Genomic DNA, 19670 nt, shown 5'->3' on the forward strand with positions numbered 1-19670 from the left:
AAACACAATTATAACTCAATCACCCGGTCACCTGGCCGGTTGAGCCACCCTCCTAACCAATTTAACCCATCCTGTTTTTCTCAAAACCATTGCTATTCATAATGGAAAAGAACATTTACCTATTTATATAAGAGATTGTATGGTAAGCCATAAATTGGGCAAATTTTCACCTATTCTAAACTTCCGAGGACATGCGAAAAATGATAATAGGTCTCGTCGTTAAGGTGAGATTTCATGTTCTTCTAATAATAATAAGATTACTCAAAAATAAAACAATTTTTTTATATTTAAAATTGGAATAAATACTAAAGAAATGAAAAGAAAAATCGATTTGAAAAATAAGAAATGTTTCTTTTTCTAGTAAAAGCATAACCTTACTTATGATAAAGTAGAAACTAGAATCATCTTTAGGTCAAACAAATTCGATCAATTAGAATATTTATATATTAGAAAAATAAAAAATAAAAATTATATAAATAGAAATGTCTGTCCACAACACAAAACATGAATAGGAATAAATGAGATTTGTGGATGTGGATAAAGAAATGGCCGGTTGAGCCAGCCTCCTAACCAATTTAACTCATCCAGTTTTTCTCAAAACCATTGACCTAATTGGTTTACATAACTTGGACTGTGTCATGCTTAATGTTTGTTTTTTAAATTTTGAAAACGTCATTTTTCTTCATCAAAACCCTCATGCCCTAACCCTTAATGTGTCCTTCCTCTTATCACTATCTCATTAAAACTCGAATTCTCCCATCTCTCTCACTATGGCTCACTAGCTCTCACACTCAAGGTTGTCGTTAGTCATCACCGTCGCGCAAATGTAGTAGGTCCTCAGATTGATCCTCGTTGTCGCTCTCTGTCTTGTTACCACCCTCCTTTTGCTCATAGTCGCTGGCGACAGAAGCAGTAGGTTCCGGAGTTGGTCGTCTTTGTCGTCTCCTTACTTCCAGTCTCACCATCAGCTTCCTTCACGCAACCAAAAGTTGGTCCCCGATTTAGTGAGTTCCAACAAATTTTTCTGTTCTTTTTTTCTCAGTTTTGTTGCTTTAATATATGACTACATTTTGATTTTGTTGTTGAAAATGTTACTAAATTAATATTTTTACTACTGAAAATAATCACTGGTATGAGTTTGTTACTAATATGAATGAAACAAATACCTTCTAACAATTTTCAAAAGAAAATATGAATCATGTTTTATTTAGTAAAAACAAATGTAGATTAAATTTCAGATCATCTTGCCTAATTATGGTTACAAAATTACATAGCTTTGGATATTTATCCCGAATACAAAAATTACATGACTTTTGATGGATTAAATTAATTGGTATATGACATTTCGACATATATCTTAAATTCTACCATATCGAACACTTATTGGAAAATAATTAATTAAAGCTAGTGCAATATGAAAATCACATATTTCATTATTTCTCGTAATACTAAATGAGGGATTAAAAAAACATATTATAAACCGATAATACTCATAATGTATAAAGGACAACTCTGTTTGTATACGTCAACTTGTTTTCAAAATTTTGCCATCTAGATACCCTTATTTTTGTAAACACCTAATTAGAATACTTGCACCTTTTTGCACTTCAAATTTTGGTAAAATAGTAGTTCCCTTTAATATTTTGTTTTTAACTATCTTTTAACTTTTGTTTTAGACCACACTTTTTTCTTATATCTAAATTTTACGAATTTTTCGATATTTTAAAAATTATATACATATATATGCCAAGACCTTAGGTTTTTTAAAGTATCCAAAATAAAGTATTCAAAACTATTCTAGTATTCTATGTATTAACTTAATTTTTGAGAACGAAAATTTTTTGTAAGTGGAGCTTATTATCCTTATTTTTATTTAAATTTCCTAATCTACCCCCCACACCACCCCAAACCCTAACACTACACTCACCTCACCTCACTCACCCCACACGCACGGCGCACACACACACAACTCACCCACACTCACAGTAAAGAACAGAAAGAAGAAAAAGAAAGAAAAGGAGTCAGGGTTGCGAGAGAAGAGGGTGGACCCAAGAGAGGGAGAGCGCCGGGAAAGAGAGGGCCGCACTGCTGTCGCCGCCAGAACCGCGAGGAGAGGGAGTGGCGCCGTCGCGCCGCTGCCACGGTGCTGTCGTGGTCGCCGAGAAGAGAAGAGAGGGAGAAGAGGAAGGAGAGCCAGTAGCCAGGGGGAGGAGCCTCGTGCGTCACCGTCATCGTTGCTCGCCGTCACCCTCACCGCGTATCGCTGGGGCTGAGTTGTGGTTCTTGCATGCTGAGTGCAGTAACCGTGCATGCGACATCAAGTTACTGCGTCGTCAACGGAGTCGCCGCCGTTCCGTTTTCCCGGATACTCGTAGGTTCAGTAAACCTTTCCCTGTTCCGATTTCTTTTAGTCATTATTCTGTGATATATTTTTAAGGTCCTTGCAACGTTAATGCTTTAGGTTGAGTTCAGTTCTTACGTGCCGTGGTTAAAGTTGCTGTGTTTGCTGTGAAAGAGATTAGGGCTAAGGCCTAAGTTGCCGTTGATTTCGGGCTGAGCAAAAAGAGTAGAGCTGACACGTGTGGGTTATGGTTTTGCATATCGAGGTAGGGGCTTTTTCAAAGAACTTAATTTTATGATTTGGAGTTGTTATAAATGGATATTAACGTGATAAATGTACTTTTAATGGTTGTATAAGCTTTATGTATTGCTGGGCTGTTTTGGGATGAACGTGTTTGTGGTTTGATTGGATTGTGGTTTGATTTGGTTATATGGTTGGTTGCGGAAATATTTCCTTACAATTTTGGAAACGAGTTTGGTTCATTGAAAATGAATTGAGTTGGATCTGATTTCTTGAATTATGAAAAGGATATGAATTTTCGAAATTAGTCTGATTTTTTAAACTGGTTTGGTTTTGAACCCGTGGAGGGGGTTGCGTAATGGTTTGGCTGGGACCCGAAACGGGTGGCAAAGTCCAAGTTTTAGGGGAGATGTTGCCAAAATTTTATGAAATTCAAGATTTTGTTTTAAAATATGATTTAGAAAAGGATTGGATTCGAGAAATTCTATTGTTTGGTTCTTGATTTATTAAGAAACAGGTGATTCAAGTTCAATCTTTTAAGGAAAATTTATGTTTTAAGTTTGATTTAAACATGAGGGGACCTATGTTTTGAAGTTTGGTCAAAGAAGTACCTTTGGAGGAGTTTTAGCGGATTTTGAAGGAAATTGAACTTTGATGACTTAATTTCGTATTGCTTTTGAAGTATTCTTTAAATTTTAACTAAACAAATCCGAGCCTTTGGGAAAGTTTCCGATTTAAGAACGAAAAGAAATTGGTCTTTGGGCTTAAATAATTTTGGTTTCGAAACCTGGTTCGGAACTTTTGGCTTACATGCTTTGGTTTTGATTTTAAATCTTCACTTTAATTGATTTCAACTTAAGTAACTATGATTCCGAGGATTTCTAAGGAATTTAAGAAATGAGGTAGGTTATTCTTCCCTAGAGTCTTGAGTCTTTGCCAAGGTTGTTGATTAATAACTCTTGATTTCAAAGTGATGGAGCGAATGATTTGAAAGTGAGTGATTTTGAGTCTTTCAGAAGAGATTTGGAATTTGGCTTGGTTATGAAGTTTGAAAGTTTTGAAAAGAAAATTTACTTAAGAAAAGTGGTTCTTGGCAAGATGTGAACTGAATACATTTGTGATTTGAAAGTGGGCCAAGAATGAATTATATTTTGAATAATTGAATGACAATGAGGATGAATGTGAAAAAGTGATATGAATTAGTATCGGAAGTGAAACTAATAATTATGAGAAATGATTGAATATATTGAGCTTGAGGGTGTTATCCCCCCATGTCAGCTTGGGGTGTTGTCTCTTCTCCCCATGTCAGCTTGGGATTCGTCCTATGGATATTATTGAGCTTGGGGCGTTCTTTTCCCCATGTCGGCTTGGGGATTTTGAATATCTGTGAGTCTAGTTTAATTGAGTACCAATTTCATGTCCATAGCTACTTTGTAAAGTTAGTTATGTCTCTTGGAAGCTGGGCTGTACGCAGAAAATTCAGAACCAATTACTAGAAACAGGGCAGCAATTCCAATTGACATTTAATTAACCAAACGAAGTGCTATGAACCTGAAACTTGTTTTTCCTAAAACTTAGGGGTGTAAAGTGTATCCTCACCAAAATCTAGGAGTAACGGATTAGAATTGAATTTGTTATATATTTTGCAAAAACAGAGCTGCCTGCTGTATTTTTCTGAATCTTCTTAAGTGCAGCAACAGATTTTTATTGATTTGTTATAAAATTCAATTCTAATCCAAAGGTGGTAAAACTTTGATTTAGATCCAAAGGGTATGTCCAAATTTGACTCTGTGCATGAACGTAGGTAAGTAAAAGTGTGTAAGTTATCTCTAGGACATAGATCTGGCGCAATGGATTTCCACCGAATCAGGACCAAACGGCAGGAGAAACTCACAGCAGCGGCGCACGTCCTGAGAAGGCAGAGGCTTCAGTTGCGGTGATGGACCTTCGGCGACGGTGGAGGAACGGTGGCGACGACGGCTGGGCACGGCGGCGACTCCACACGCGACGGTGACAGCGACGACTTCACCTCCTCTGCATGCGCGCTCTCTTCTCCGTCTGTGGCTGTCGTTCGCGCTCCCTTCTCCCTTAATAGCAACACGACGGCGAGGCACAGGGTCGGGCTCGGCGATGGCGGCGACAGCACGGCTTCCCGCGTGCAGCAGTTCGGCGCCTCCTCACTTCAGCGGCAACGGCGGTGGTGGCGAGACCCAGTGGCGTCGGCGCAGCCTCTCTCTTCTCCCTCGGTTCACTCCTCTTCACCTCCCTTCGAGTCCCCCCCCCAAACCAATTCTCTTTTCTTTATTTGTCTGAAGCTGCTGGGTTTTCTTGGGGGTAAAGGGGAAAAATTATAGGTTAATTAGGTTAGGGTTTGTATATAGAATTAAGGATTTTGAGGTTTAATTTGGAAACTAATTGAATCTCTAAAATTACTTTAATTGTATCAAAATACTATTGGCTTGAAATCAAGTACTCTAATTGAAATTATAAGATAATAAAATTAATTTTCTTTATTAACAAAACTTAAAGTATTTAATTATAAAGATATTATATAAAAATCTTATTATTCTACAACTACTAATTTTATAATATAAATATAAGAATTAATTCAATAATTAGAAAATTAGATAAAACTCTAATTTAAATTTCCAAACATCATTATTATTGAATTTCTAAGACTTTAAATAATAAATAGGAATATAATCCAAAATTATATTCTGATTTCTTTTTAAATACATCTTGATATTCTTAAATGTTCTTATGTGATGGCAATGCAATTTCGTTTTGATATGAACTTTTAAAACAAGTTTTGGATTCTCTTCTTAAGAAAGTTAAATCAATTTTTTATTCGCTTGAATTGCATCCATAGCTATTCTTTAAATTGACAAAATTAATTTGAAGTTGGCATGCACTACTTTAAATAAGTTTTGAAACCGACTTATAAGCAAATTTTTACTTCGGAATTCTTTTCTAAATAAAGTTTAACTTCTTCTTCTTCTTCTTCTTCCATATTTGCTATAATTTTTATACACGATTGAATATAAGCTTTCAGAATTTTTAAACAAACGTTTGATTTTCTTACAACCTTGCCACAAATATACTTTTATTATTTCTTTTACAAAGTGTTTGATGCGCACTTTTTCTTTGAAAATGTGAAATAGTTTTTGAAATGTTTTTCATTCTCTATGAGCAATTCATTCGAAAGTATTCTTAATTCTACTCGAGACTTATGAGCCTTGTCTTTGGTCTTAGACATTCTTTTTCTGTAAACCTCATATTCCTTGACTCAACTTAATTTTGCTTCAAACTACTGCACTATTTTTTCTTTTGTTATTCCTATCGGGTTTTGTTGATTCGGAAATCATTCTTGAGATTGCCAAACTAATTTTCTGTCCGACACTCTTCATTTCTTATGCATTCCTTATTACTTGTGATTTTAACAATCCTTTCAAACCCTGGCGGATTTTGTTGCTTGTCTTTTTCCAAGGTCTTGTATTCTTTTGGATAAACTCGGGGATTGCCTTAGAATCACGTATGACTTTTAGAGGTAGCAAACGAAACTTTAAAAACACTGTTCGTAAACGTGAAAGATAGATTGATAAGTGTGCAACGTCATGAGGAGTATAGCAGTTTCTTCCTCGTAAAAGTTTGCGGATGTTAGGCTTGTGACTGGTTATGGGTTTGTAAAGTGATTGATGAAGTTGGGAAGTTAAAGTTCTGAAGTAGGTACGAGGTCTGTGAACGAACGTTATGTCCGCTGTTTAAATACCAGCATGCTTTATAACTCTTGATTTGCACGCTATTTTATTACTTCAAAAAGGAATGGTGTTGTTGAAATAAATTAATGAATTTCTATGATTATGACTTTTTGATTCATTAAAAGTGATTTATGAGTAGTTATTGATGAATGGAGGAGATGAATTAATAAATTCTAATAAAGGTAACTTGTGGTTGAAAAGGGTGGATCTTGGAATAATATATGTGTTTTATGTGTTTTATGATTTCGTCGTCTCACTGGTAAGCAGCAAGCACTCCTCTTTTACTCACTACTTACAGCTTACTGGCTTGCTCTCTACTTCTTGCCTTCTCCAGATTTGTTTTCTGTGAGTAGATTTTATAATTTATTTTTTTATGTTAAAACAGTTAAACTTGCCTTTTCATTAATATTATGTAAATTGTTGACGGAGGACTTCTTTGAGTACAATAATTATTGATCTTGAAAAATCCCTAGATGACGATATAAAGAATGATGTCCTCAGCCCTCAGGAACTTGTTGGCCCTGCCAAGGTCTTCTCCTTTTTATAGAAATTAACATTTGCTAAGCTGAGTTGATTTATGTACTTCTTTAAAGCATGAGCTTTGCAATTTGTTTGAGTAATAACTGTAAGTTTTCTTACTAGCTAATAAGAATTGGCCTAATTTATGTGTGTTGGCCTATAAACTTTGGTTGGAGTATTTATGTATCTTTATTTTTTTAAATCAAAGTATGTTTGGAAACTGAAATTATCTATTACTTCTCGTTTTTTATGTTAAATATATAACACATGGCTTTCCTGTTTAAGCATTGTTTATGGCTTTCCTATTTAATATTTTCTAGGAATCAAGATACTTGTGGTAGTTATAAAATTGAAGGCTGATTATCCATAATGCCATGTATTCTTTTGGATCTGATTCAGAGTCAGTCAATGAATGTTATCCTTTTGTATATTCTTGTGATTTGTGCTTGATTAGGATTATTAGTATCAATGGAGAACCATCAATGGTATACTAACAAGGCTGAAGTCAAAATAGTAGAAGAGGGTCGCATTATTATTTCAGATGCAATATTGGGCAATACTGGAAGAAAGGTTAAAATTTTAGAAGTATCAAATAATCACGTAGAAGAAGTTCAGAGACAGAAACAATGTTTTGAGACTTCTTTGAATCTCTCATCCGAACTTTTCTTACAAGGGCTTGTTTATTTTCTCGAGGGGGAGACATGAGTTTTTATTTACCAGCATTATGACAAGGACTTAGCAAGTGTCTGGGCCGATGATTGGAGCACATTCAAGCTTTATTTAAAGCAATTTTTACGAGCTCTGGCAAGATTATATGAAGAGGAGAATATGTATCATGGGCACTTAAGACATTACAACTTGGTAATAAGTGGGGATAGAGCACTTGTTAGTGGAGTTGAGGGAAATCTTCTTCCCGATGGTTTCGAAGATGAAATTTTTACGGATGAGACGAAGGAACTAGGTAGAGTTTTATTACCTTCACAGAATCTCGGTAAATCTCCAATGGAAATCGATCTGTTTATACGTTTTATACTACCATGGTAAGTTAATTTATTCTTTTAGTTAGTATATGATTTTTATTTGAATTTTGTTTATATTTTATAGATAACATTTATTATTATTATTATTTCAGGTGTGAATCATGGAATATGATTTTTTGTCATCCGATTTTCTTAGATTTTCAACATAAACTATATTATTTTCTTATTGCCAACCAATATTTAAACGAGCATTTGAAAGGTTCTACCCTCGCTAAAGACATGTCAAGAAAAATTGAAAGGCATCTTCTAACCTATGGGATACATCAGTTAAATTGGCACGATGGAGTGAACCTCGTGAACGATCCGGTGATGATGCAAAGTTTGAACAGTAGAAATTATGGTACTGTTCCTCATGAGTTTCTTCGATTTGTAAGGAACTGTATAGCTCACCTTAACATGGGATAAATTAAGTTTTTTATATTTATACTTTAAATTTAATTTTATATAATTTTTTTTCTAACAGGCCAATGTTGAGATGTGTCAACAAGCTGAAATTTTGGCGAGAAAGATTGAAGAGTCCTACCCTGGTTTTCTATTTGCATTACATGGTGCATTTATGGAAGATGGAACTTATATATTTGATATGCCCTAATGGCTTATCTAAAGCTTTCCAAGCTGCCTCTGCGTGCACTAATTCAGCTATTATCTCGAACTTGGTGTGATGATGTTCTTTAAGCATAAACAACTGTTCTCCTAGATATTGGCATCTTAATTCATGTTACCATTTGATATTGAAATAATGTGATGGTTTATGTATTGTCTTGTCTCACAAATTAACATCAGCAGTAATAACAGAGTAATTTTTGTTGCAGACAAAAACTGCAAAATCCACTGTTGGGTTGTCCTAGTTGCGGGACATCTTAATTATAACATCATTAATCTTCCTTCAACATTTGAATTATTTATTGCTTGTAGTGAGTTTCTTTTGTTTTTTTTTTTTCAACCTTAAGCTTATAAATGTAATGCAGCAAAAGAGGCAGTTGGAGCAGAAGATACCCCCTTGGGAGGTTGGTCTGTAAGGTTGCATTCTGTTGCCCAGGGAATTCTGAATGTTCCAGGATTGAGCTTAGGAGTTGGTCCAAAAGGAGGACTTGAACATGGTGATGCCGTATCTTGACAGTTCATTCTTACAAAGGTGTCACTCGTGGAAAGGCGTCCTGAGAATTACGAAATAAGTGAAGACAACTAGTAATATAGAAAAATGTGTGTAAATGCTTTGGGAAATCTATCACCGTCTAACATAAGAATGTATGCATTGAGTTGCACAACTAGTTTCTGGAATTTAGTTCTGATATATCTAGAACAACACACACATTATCAGCTTTTTATAATTTGAAGTACATGCAGATTTGTTGACCACCTATTTTGTGTATTGTTAAGGGCCTATATACTTAAGTTGTCATGTAGCAAGCAGCATCATTCTTTGTTTATCCAGGGCAAAATAGGATTTAAGGAAGAATGGAAGTTTTATACAACTTCAATTAATGTACAATTTTGTGTATGTTAATAGTTTTATGTAGTCTTTATGCATATCTGATTGAACTGCTTTATATCAGTACATTTCTATCTCCATGTAAGATGATTTTTACTTGGAGAGCTTATATCATATATTGGGAATTTTCACTACATGTGTGCAGGCTGTTACTGTTTGTCCTTTGTCTTCAGTAAGCTCTCTTGTTCGGTTTGCTGAAGAGCCCCAGATGTTTGCAGTTGAATTCAGTGATGGATGCCCTATCCATGTATGCAATGTTATGCTACTGCAATTATGAAATTTTATGCTCTGAAATTTCTCATTTGTATGGTACTAATTGTAGGTTTATGCAAGCAATGATGCAATTCAAACTGAAGTAGGTAGATGTAACTCATCTTGGTTAAGAATTTCCTACTATGGCATGTATAGATGGAAGTAAAGTATGGCAGTTCATTTGCTAGTTTAATTGCTTAGAATCTTGATATCAATTTTAAACATTTTACCATACTGAGGCAAATGGTTATATGGTATATTTTTTCTAAGTGCATCTTTGAGTTTTGGTGAATTTTTGTGCAGGGTCAATGTGCCATACTTGTATTGCCAAGGCTGACAATGCCTGGTCATCGGATTGATCCTCCCTGTGGAAGTGTTTATTTGCAATATGGTCAGCAAAAGTCAGTTGCTGATGCTGAAAGTGCTTCAATGCATTTGAAACATTTAACAGCAGCAAGGATGCTGTTGCTGAAGGTGGTTCCATTCCTGGATCAAGAGCTAAACTATGGCGAAGAATAAGGGAGTTCAATGCATGTATACCTTTTAGTGAGGTTACCTTGGCCTTGATTACTATGCTTCCTGCAGCTCCAAATCTTCCTCCAGAATCTCCTCCTTTGCCACCCCGTCACCAAAAGCTGCTGCAACTGTGATGGGTTTTATTGCTTGTTTACATAGACTACTTGCATCAAGAAGTGCCGCATCACACGTGATGTCTTTTCCAGCAGCAGTTGGAAGGATAATGGGTTTACTTAGAAATGGTTCAGAGGGTGTTGCTTCTGAGGCTGCTGGGCTTGTTGCAGCAGTCATTGGTGGTGGGCCTGGTGATGCTAATGTGATGGATTCTAAAGGAGAGTGGCATGCAACAATTATGCATACGAAGTCAGTATTGTTTGCTAATTAGGGTTATGTCATTATTCTTGTCAACAGATTGAAGCCTATGTCAGTATCACCTTTGCTGTCAATGGCTGTGGTTGAAGTGCTCGAGGCTATGATTTGTGATCCACATGGGGAAACTACTCAATATAATGTTTTTGTTTAGTTGTTGTGCCAAGTTGCTGGGTTAAAGCGTCGTTTGTTTGCACTATTTGGTCATCTTACCGAAAGTGTTACGAGAGACAGTAGCTGTTATTATGCGATCAATTGCTGAAGAAGATGCTATTGCTGTGGAGTCCATGCGAGAGGCTTCTGTGCGTGATGGTGCTTTGTTGAGGCATTTGTTGCACTCTTTTTTCCTTCCTGCTGGTGAACGCCGTGAAGTTAGTAGACAACTTGTTGCTCTTTGGGCGGATTCCTATCAACCCGCTTTGGAGCTATTGTCTTGAATTCTGCCTCCCGGACTTGTTGCTTATTTGCATACACGCTCTGATGGAGTTCAACGTGAAGAATCAAATCAAGAGGAGTCATCAACTGGGAGAAGAAAAAGACGCTTACTTCAGCAGAGGAAATGTCGCATTGGGAGAGGACTACAAGTGCAAGGGCAATGGCAATTGTATATGAGCAGCACTACAAGACTGTTGGTCCTTTTTCAGGCACAGCTCACATTACTGTTCTCCTGGATAGGACAGATGACAGATCTCTGAGACACAGACTTCTTTTTCTTTTGAAGGTCTTTGTAAATTTAATCTACTTATTCTTTCTTGTTTTCTCTTTCCTTTTGGTGATTTCACTTTACAAGCTCTACTCAAAGTTAAATTCAACTCAATTTCAGGCTTTGATGAAGGATTTAGCTAATGTAGAGGCTTATGTTCTAGTTGGAGCCTGTGTATTAGCTGTCAATCTTCTTACAGTGGTCCATGAAGCTTTGGAGAGGACAGCTATTCCTTTGCAATCAAATTTGATTGCAGCTACGGCTTTTATGGAGCCACTCAAGGAATGGATGTATATTGACAAAGAAGGTGCTCAAATTGGACCTGTGGAAAAAAGATGCTATTAGAAGGTTATGGTCCAGGAAGGCTATTGATTGGACAACAAGGTGTTGGGCCTCTGGGATGCTAGATTGGAAGAAGTTGCGTGATATTCGTGAGCTTCGCTGGGCACTTGCCCTTAGAGTTCCTGTCCTTACCCCACTTTGCCGTCACCCTTGTCCACCAAGGATTTCATGGTGGCGAAGAGGCTGCGGCTTCAGCTTCATTGCCTTTGGCAAAACGTAGTGTTCTTGGTGGACTTCTTCCTGAATCTTTGTTGTATGTATTGAAGCGCAGTGGTCCAGCAGCATTTGCTGCTGCAATGGTATCAGATTCTGACACTCCTGAGATAATATGGACTCATAAAATGAGGGCAGAAAATTTAATACGTCAGGTATTGCAAATTAAGGTCTGATGTGTATGGTTTTTTATAGAATACAAGTGTACTTCCCAAACTACCTTTCTGGTATTGTTCATGCAGTTCGATTTATCCCTGTTCACTGTATTTATCAGGTTTTGCAACACCTTGGTGATTTTCCACAGAAATTGTCACAGTATGCCATGTTTTGTATGACTATGCCCCAATGCCTCCAGTTACATACCCTGAACTTAGAGATGAAATGTGGTGTCATCATTATTACTAGAGGAATCTGTGTGATGAAATCCGCTTTCCAAATTGGCCTATTGTTGAGCAGCTTGCAAGATCCTTGAAATATCCTTGGATGATGTATCCGGTGATGATGTAAATAAAAAGCACTATTCGGAGGTGTCAGATGAAACATCTAGCTAATCAAAGCAAATTGAAAATATCGACGAGCAAAAGTTAAAGCGACGATATCGAAAACTTGCTATGAAATATCATCCTGTCAAAAACCCTGAAGGAAGGGAGAAGTTTCTTGCTATACAGAAGGCTTATGAACGCCTCCAGTTTAACATAGTTTGCATGTTACAAGCTTATTTGGATTCATATATCAATAGAAGTTACTAGGATAGCGTGATATTCAGCACAACTATCCTCATGTTGAAGTTAACTGTATGGACAAACTCTTGTTATTTTGAAGTCTTCAAATGCCCATGGGGACATGTTTTGTTGTCTTAACTTCTTAATTTTTGATATGTAAGTATATCATGCAAACAAGTCCATGTACTTTCTTTAGTGTGAGAAATGAGAAATGGTGTGATAGCCCCTTGTCACCCAGATTGGGAGAGTTTTGTAGATGCATAAACTGTTTTGTTCTTTTCTCCTTTTGCAAGCCAGCTATAGACAGGCTTAGTTATATGCATGCACAGATTTGGGGTGGCAAAATCATGATGTAAAAATTTCTTTTTGCTTCTTGGGGGAATTTATGTGATATAATATCATTTGCTTGCAACAGTAGGTTTTTATATTCTAATTCACTGAAAATATTTACCTTTTGCGAACTGTATCTTAGGCTACCATGCAAGGATTGCAAGGTCCTCAGCCTTGGAGATTGCTTCTTTTGCTGAAGGGGACAATGCATTTTATACAGAAGATATAGAGACATATTGGAGCTATTCAAATATGCTGGCTATCCCATGTTGTTAAGTGCTGTTACTGTGGACAAGGATGATAAGAATTTTCTTTCTTTCAGATAGAGCACCTCTCCTTGTTGCAGCATCAGAGCTTGTTTGCCTGGAGTAAAATTCCATTCTAGCTCATGCTGCTCGTTGACTTTTATTGTGGCCAGATGTGCATCTTCATTGAATGGAGAAGAGCTGGCGAGAGATGGAGGAGTGCAACTTCTTGCAACTCTTCTTTCCTGTTGCATGTATGTTGTTCAACCATCTACTCCTGGAAATGAACCACAAACATCATGCGAACATTTTTAGTTCTTAGTCAATTTGAGGCTGCCGGATCTGAAATACTCGAGTTTTCTGGGGTAGTTCCAGACATTGTGCACGGCACTGAGTTTGAGCTTCTACCAGGAGCTGTTGATGCTGCTCTACAGTCTATTGCCAATGTTTCTGTTTCATCTGAGTTGCAGGATGCTTTATTGAGGGCTGGTGTTTTATGGTATGTCAATTATTTTTTTTTTTTGGGGATAAAATGCTTGGTATTTCTCTCTCAACTATAGGTATGCAGGAGGATGTCCCATGTGAGTTTAGGGCTTAGTTAGCAAACTTGGTGTTTATATGTGCCTGTGTCGCCAAATAGCTTAAGTATTTATTTAGTAAGATGAGCTTTACCATTACATGAAAATTTACTGTGTATGAAAGTAACTCTGTAAACAGCTATCTACTAAGCTCTCTAAATTTTGCAAAGGCTTAATTTTCAAAGCTTACTATATATTACTTATGAAACTGATTGATCTCAACATCTGATTGGGTTCAAAACCCGTTTTACTAAGTTCATCCATACATGACAAAGATGTTTCATGCGTGCGCTCTTGGTGGAGCAGATAATACCAACAGTACTTATGCACTAGAGTGGTTATTTTTTTTTGAGAAATGCCTGGCATATTATTTGGCAACTATTTTAGAACGATCTGTCCACTCCTATATCGGTGGAGCTAAAAAGGGAATGATGTATGTTAAGTCTAGCTATAATTCGATGATAATTTATGGTGGTATCATACTGTCTCCCTTTCTTATCATTTTTATGTTTAAAGTGTTGTGTCTAGTTGGGAATTGTCTAGCTATTCTATGTTGTAGTATTATCATAATTTTTGTGGGTTTTGAGCAGATCATTTGATAGGAGATACCTCTTTAAACCTAGCCTTTCCTTGTCTTTATCATTGCGGATTCAATCCTGGGTTCGTCTTTCTCTTGGGACTTCCATTTCTTTCGTAAACTTAATGATAGGGAATCCTTTCAACCTTTGGCTCTCTTAGGTATCCTTGATGATTTTTCTGTCTTCTAACTACTGACAATAGGATATTGTCTCTTGATTACTCTGGTAGTTTTAGCTGTAAATCTCACTTTCAATTTTTAAAAAGAATTACAGATTGAAGAAAAATTTTGAGTAAAATGATCATGATAGTATTTCATTAAGCAGCAACAGCAATTGCCATAGGAAATAGTTGACAACAGGAAATTTTATGCAATAAACTGAAATCAAAGATGCATCCAGTCCTGAAATACAAAAGGATGATACAGGCTTTGAGAAACCATGTACATACACACTACGATGCGCAACACAAGTACATTAAGTAAAATTTGCATTCCAGATAGAAAATTAGATAATAACTATATACCTTAATGACAGATATCAAACCGGTCTTAAATTGTAAAACACCTAGTCCCTCACTGATAGGTTCCAAATTTTGGGACAATGAGTATGCATGCTTACATACTGCAAATAGAATAAGATTCCATTAGAACAATTGTTAGGAACCTTAAGAGCTTCAATAACCGAATTAAAGCATATATTGGCACTCCCAAGCCACTATCTTATTTCAAATAACATATACATTTTTAAATTAGCACACAATTAAGCCATATGTTGATTTTAACCCATTTAAATTGTCAGCTAAATCACAGGCCAAGTTCGAATTAGCAACAAAGAACTCAATATTAACATCAATTTCATTCTATTGAGTAATTCTTTAATACTTCTTGTCTATATGGTTGATAACATGATATATAGTTCAATAAGGATGAATATGTGACCCTCCTTTTAGGAAATGTATATCCTATAGTCGGCCAATGACTTTCACGGTTATACTGTATCATGTTGAACATACAACAAAGACAATACACACAATTTTATAATAACTTCTATATCTAATGTTAGCCAAAGTAAGTGAATAAATTAATTGGTGCTATTTTTTTAATAAATTATGTATAATTCAAAACTCCTTTTAATCGTCTCTATCATCATCATCTTCTTCTTTCAAAAATTTTTCATAATTCTTCTTATTTTATCCTTCTAGCAAGAATAAGTATTACGATTAAAAAATTCCGGTGTCAAAATTAAAAAACTTTTTGTGTTACGGTTAAAAAATTTCGGTACTATTTTTTTAATAAATTTTGCACAACTCAAATTTCCTGATTTCACCCTCCTAATAAGAACAAAAAAGAAAAAAAAATCAAACAAAAAAAAGAACGATAATGAGGATAAAACACGCAAAGAAAAAAAAAAGAACATGAAGAAGAAGAATTGTGTGATTCATGCACAGGATGTGTGAGTAATTTTTATTAGGTTTATGCCAACTTAACAGGACTTGGTTGACAAAAATATTTAAATATATAACGAGACCAAAAATATATATATAATAAATTATTATTTCTATTTATAAAAATTTAAAATATTAACAAATATATCCATTGATAAAAGAAATTAATTTTACCATCACCATCACTGCCATGGCCATCCCTACCCTTCCTTCCTCCTCCTTCTTTTTCTTTCACTTCTTCGCCATATGCTAAAAGATTCTCTTTGTATACAAAGAAACAAGCACAATAAACTACATAAAAAAAATTCAAACACACCCTTATTCTGAAAACAATACAACAAATTCCAATTTTTTTTCCCACAAGAAAAAGATGCTTTCTTCCACCTGTCTAAATCACTAATGTTACGTTCATCTAATACTAATTTGATTTAGATAAATCTATGAAGATGATAACATAATAATAAAAAGAGGGATCTTTATTTACTTGAGGAGGAGAAGATCGGAGAGAGTGCGTGGGAGCTTGATGCGGCCGAATTCGGAGGCGGACATCGTGAGGTAGATGCAGAAAAGGCCAATGGTGAAGAGGAAGAATACGGCGACGGCCATAGCAAATTCGCAGCTGTTGAGAGGGAACTTCTCCAATTTGGGCTTCTTGGCGGTGGGGGAGTCGTCCTTGCCATAGTTCTCGAGGTCCTGACGAGCAACCTACCGGTATCGACCGCCATGACTCTCTGCGGCATCCTTAGATCCCAACGAATCACTCACACTGCTCGCAGCATCCTTAGATCTAGGATTTCTTTGCCTTAGATGATTATGCTGGTGATGGTGGTGCTGGTGTTGTTGAGTTGCGACCGACACCGATGAGAGAGTGTGTGGCGAAGAGGTTAAGGTGGCGGTTGAGGAGGAGGGTAAGGCGGTGATACTAGCGGCGATGTGATCAATGTTAGGATTGGAGTCGCTGAGAACGTTGAGATAGAGAGAGGGGGGGGGAGATGATGGTTGTAGTGGTGGAGAGAATGGTATAGGAAATTTTATTTAATTTTTAAGGGTTTAGATAATTTTATCTTTTTGTATGAATACAAATGATAATTTCTGTTTTCTATAAATAGATACGACGGTATTTTCAACTTTTGTAAATAAAAATGATAGTTTATTCTTAAAAGAATTATAAATTTAAAATTAATTAAAACTTATTTTTTACCCTTTTTTTTAATTTTTTGAACATACAAATACAAATACCAACACTAAGTATTTCAAAGATAGGAAGTAATAGTTGAATATTCAAAACTAACAGCAAGTATAACATTGATTGGGATCCTATCACAATGATCGTGGCATGAACCCTAAATCCTCAACATGTTTGAGTGCTGTTTTCTTTTTTTTTTTTGTAAATAAAAATGATAGTTTATTCTTAAAAGAATTATAAATTTAAAATTAATTAAAACTTATTTTTTACCCTTTTTTTTAATTTTTTGAACATACAAATACAAATACCAACACTAAGTATTTCAAAGATAGGAAGTAATAGTTGAATATTCAAAACTAACAGCAAGTATAACATTGATTGGGATCCTATCACAATGATCGTGGCATGAACCCTAAATCCTCAACATGTTTGAGTGCTGTTTTCTTTTTTTTTGTCTGATACACGCCCTTGGATGAGTTCAGTGAATGGCCATTGGCCAGTCTCTTCTGAACCAACCAGAGTGTACTCTTACTCTTACCCAACACCCAACGAAGCACTTGCAGTTTCAGTTTCAGTGTTGAGGAAGAAGAAAAGATGGAGTGGTGGATGTCAATGCCAAAGGTGGAACTCCATGCTCACCTCAATGGATCCATCAGAGGCTCCACTCTCCTGTACTCCTTTTCTCCTTTCCTCTCTCTCTTGTTTTGTTTCTTCATCTCATTCTCTTTCCTCTTATCCTTTTTTTTTTGTTGCACAGAGAACTCGCTAGAGCTTTGTGGGACAAGGGTCTAATAGATTTTTCCCAAGTGGAGCATGTTATCCTTAAAAGTATGCTCCTTTTCCATTTTTTCCTTTCCTATTTTCTTGTTTTATTTTCAGTGTGCCCCTTCACTGTTGTTCAGCTTCATGTTCATTTTGGGACTGATTTTGACCCTAACAGCTGTTTGATTGTAAAAATTACGCACTCTGCTAGTGTTTGTGATATGAGGGACTGTTTGATTGTCACTTTTAGTGTTAGTAATCGTTACTATTATAGTGTTTAAGCCTTATAATGGTGGTGGTTATGGTTTTGTAAATACAGATGATCACATGACTGTTACAAGAATTGCGAATGAAGTATGGTTGCTTACTATCTAAATTTCTGTGTTTCTAAATCTGATGCCTTCAGCCTTTGCATTTATAGAAGCAATTTCTGAATGCAGGTTGTTGAAGATTTCGCATCAGAAAAGTTTGTCTATCTCGAATTGAGAACCACCCCAAAGGTAACTAGAAGAGCTTGGTTCTTGATGCGGACTCTTTTTTTTTCTTTTTGGTTTTTTCTATTGATTCGACAGTGAATTTTTCGGCTTAATTCCTTACAGAAAAATGATTCCCAAGGAATGAGCAAACGTTCTTATGTTGAAGCTGTATTGGAAGGGATAAGATCTGTCAGCTCGGTTGATGTGGCTTTAATTCCTTATACTGAGGATCCTAGAAATCTTTTAGATCCTCTGCACGCAGCTACAAATGATAAATGTAATGGAAATAGTAGGAAGAAAATCTTTGTTAGGCTTCTCTTGAGTGTTGATCGTAGGGAGACAACAGAAGCAACTATGGAAACTGTAAGATGAGTAATTTCAGCATCCTTAAGTTTGATGCTTGCTACTTAATACCTTCAACACTCCATTTCTGTGTTGCAGGTCAAACTGGCACTGGAAATGAGGCATTTGGGGGTGGTTGGAATTGACCTATCTGGGAATCCAAAGGTTGGCGAATGGTATGTCAATCTATCAAGGACTCTAGCGTAGTAATTCGTAATGATGCTTTAGATCAAAGTCTCCCGTTATCTTTTTTTGGAAAAGATACTTGCCAGCATTGAAATTCGCCAGAGAACAAGGTCTTTTTGTAACCCTTCATTGTGGAGAGGTGCGCCAATCTTTTATTGTACCTGTTACCTGTGGTGATTACCTGACTGGTCTGTTTTGCTTGTTTCGTGCTTTTAGGTTCCTAATTCAAAGGAGATACAAGATATGCTCGATTTTGTTCCCCATAATCGGACATGCTTGTTTCTTTGAGGAGGAACACTGGAGAAAGTTGAAGTCTACTAACATTTCCGGTTAGACTTTGCAAGTTCACTAGTCACATTTGTGATAAAATAAGAAAGTGAAAAGTGTTATGATAATCAATCAATTAAAAATATAGTGCATGGCAATATGGCATATTCATCTAATCCATCACATTTGAACATTTGATAGTTTCTAAATTCGAACCATTTTTGCATAATATTGTCAATACTTATATAAAGAGCTGGGCTACATATAATTTATTGCTTCCTTTACATTTTTCAGGTTGAAATTTATTTGCTTGCTCACATCCATTGCTGCAACACAGGCAAGCAGCTTTGAATAGCGTGAAAGGCTCACTTGGAGATTAACTAGCATTTAGATCCGTCGTGATTCCCCCTCCATTCTATGTAATTTAGTGAATTAATAACAAAAGACTGAAAAAATTGGCAAAACATAGGCCAAATATTTAATATCAACTGTACCATAGGCATTGATTCATTGTTGTAGAAGAAGTTATTTGTAATGTATTAACTTGAGGAAGCTGATCCTTTTATAGCAAATACGTGTAATCAAAGTATGATCTTTGTCAAATACATTTGAACTTCCCCCTTTAACGTATGTCTCCTCTCCGTTAAAAAAAAACTAACTTTAGTCTCAATTATAGTTTCGCTTAATTAATTAATTAAAGTAATTAAAATTAATGTAGTTATTATTTTTTTACAAATATTAATATTAAAAAAATAATAACTTCATATAT

The 19670-nt window shown here is 35.9% G+C and overlaps 2 protein-coding genes and 1 pseudogene across 6 annotated transcripts; all 3 read left to right on the plus strand.

Annotated features, from left to right (window-relative positions):
* Positions 1927-8788, plus strand: LOC107611807. The gene is made up of 5 exons (XM_021109237.1): positions 1927-2371; positions 2462-2606; positions 7313-7898; positions 7991-8298; positions 8360-8788. Exons 3-5 carry the CDS (start codon positions 7687-7689, stop codon positions 8488-8490), a joined length of 651 nt encoding a protein of 216 aa, XP_020964896.1. The 5' UTR covers positions 1927-2371; positions 2462-2606; positions 7313-7686; the 3' UTR covers positions 8491-8788.
* On the plus strand, positions 8410-13855 carry LOC107611804 (annotated as a pseudogene).
* Positions 17217-19504, plus strand: LOC107611803 (adenosine deaminase-like protein). Of its 5 annotated transcripts, none has more exons than XM_021109234.1 (8): positions 17221-17489; positions 17626-17696; positions 17950-17984; positions 18071-18130; positions 18230-18469; positions 18548-18624; positions 18851-18963; positions 19196-19504. In XM_021109234.1, exons 1-8 carry the CDS (start codon positions 17341-17343, stop codon positions 19198-19200), a joined length of 750 nt encoding a protein of 249 aa, XP_020964893.1. In that variant the 5' UTR covers positions 17221-17340; the 3' UTR covers positions 19201-19504. The 5 variants fall into 5 exon arrangements, 3 of the variants coding, with proteins under 3 accessions (XP_020964895.1, XP_020964893.1, XP_020964894.1); XR_002352268.1 differs by having other exon boundaries at positions 17225-17489; positions 18548-18773; XR_002352267.1 differs by having other exon boundaries at positions 17225-17489; positions 18548-18744.

This window comes from Arachis ipaensis, chromosome B08 (assembly GCF_000816755.2).
Source record: "Arachis ipaensis cultivar K30076 chromosome B08, Araip1.1, whole genome shotgun sequence".
NCBI classification, from domain to species: Eukaryota; Viridiplantae; Streptophyta; class Magnoliopsida; order Fabales; family Fabaceae; genus Arachis; species Arachis ipaensis.

Coding starts and splice junctions, on each gene's coding strand:
- LOC107611803 (XM_021109234.1), top strand. CDS start 17,341: ATGAGTTCAGTGAATGGCCATTGGCCAGTCTCTTCTGAACCAACCAGA. Junction 18,131..18,229: donor AATTGAGAACCACCCCAAAG/GTAACTAGAAGA, acceptor AATTCCTTACAG/AAAAATGATTCCCAAGGAAT. Junction 18,470..18,547: donor CAGAAGCAACTATGGAAACT/GTAAGATGAGTA, acceptor TCTGTGTTGCAG/GTCAAACTGGCACTGGAAAT.
- LOC107611807 (XM_021109237.1), top strand. CDS start 7,687: ATGTATCATGGGCACTTAAGACATTACAACTTGGTAATAAGTGGGGAT. Junction 7,899..7,990: donor ATACGTTTTATACTACCATG/GTAAGTTAATTT, acceptor TTATTATTTCAG/GTGTGAATCATGGAATATGA. Junction 8,299..8,359: donor TATAGCTCACCTTAACATGG/GATAAATTAAGT, acceptor TTTTTTTCTAAC/AGGCCAATGTTGAGATGTGT.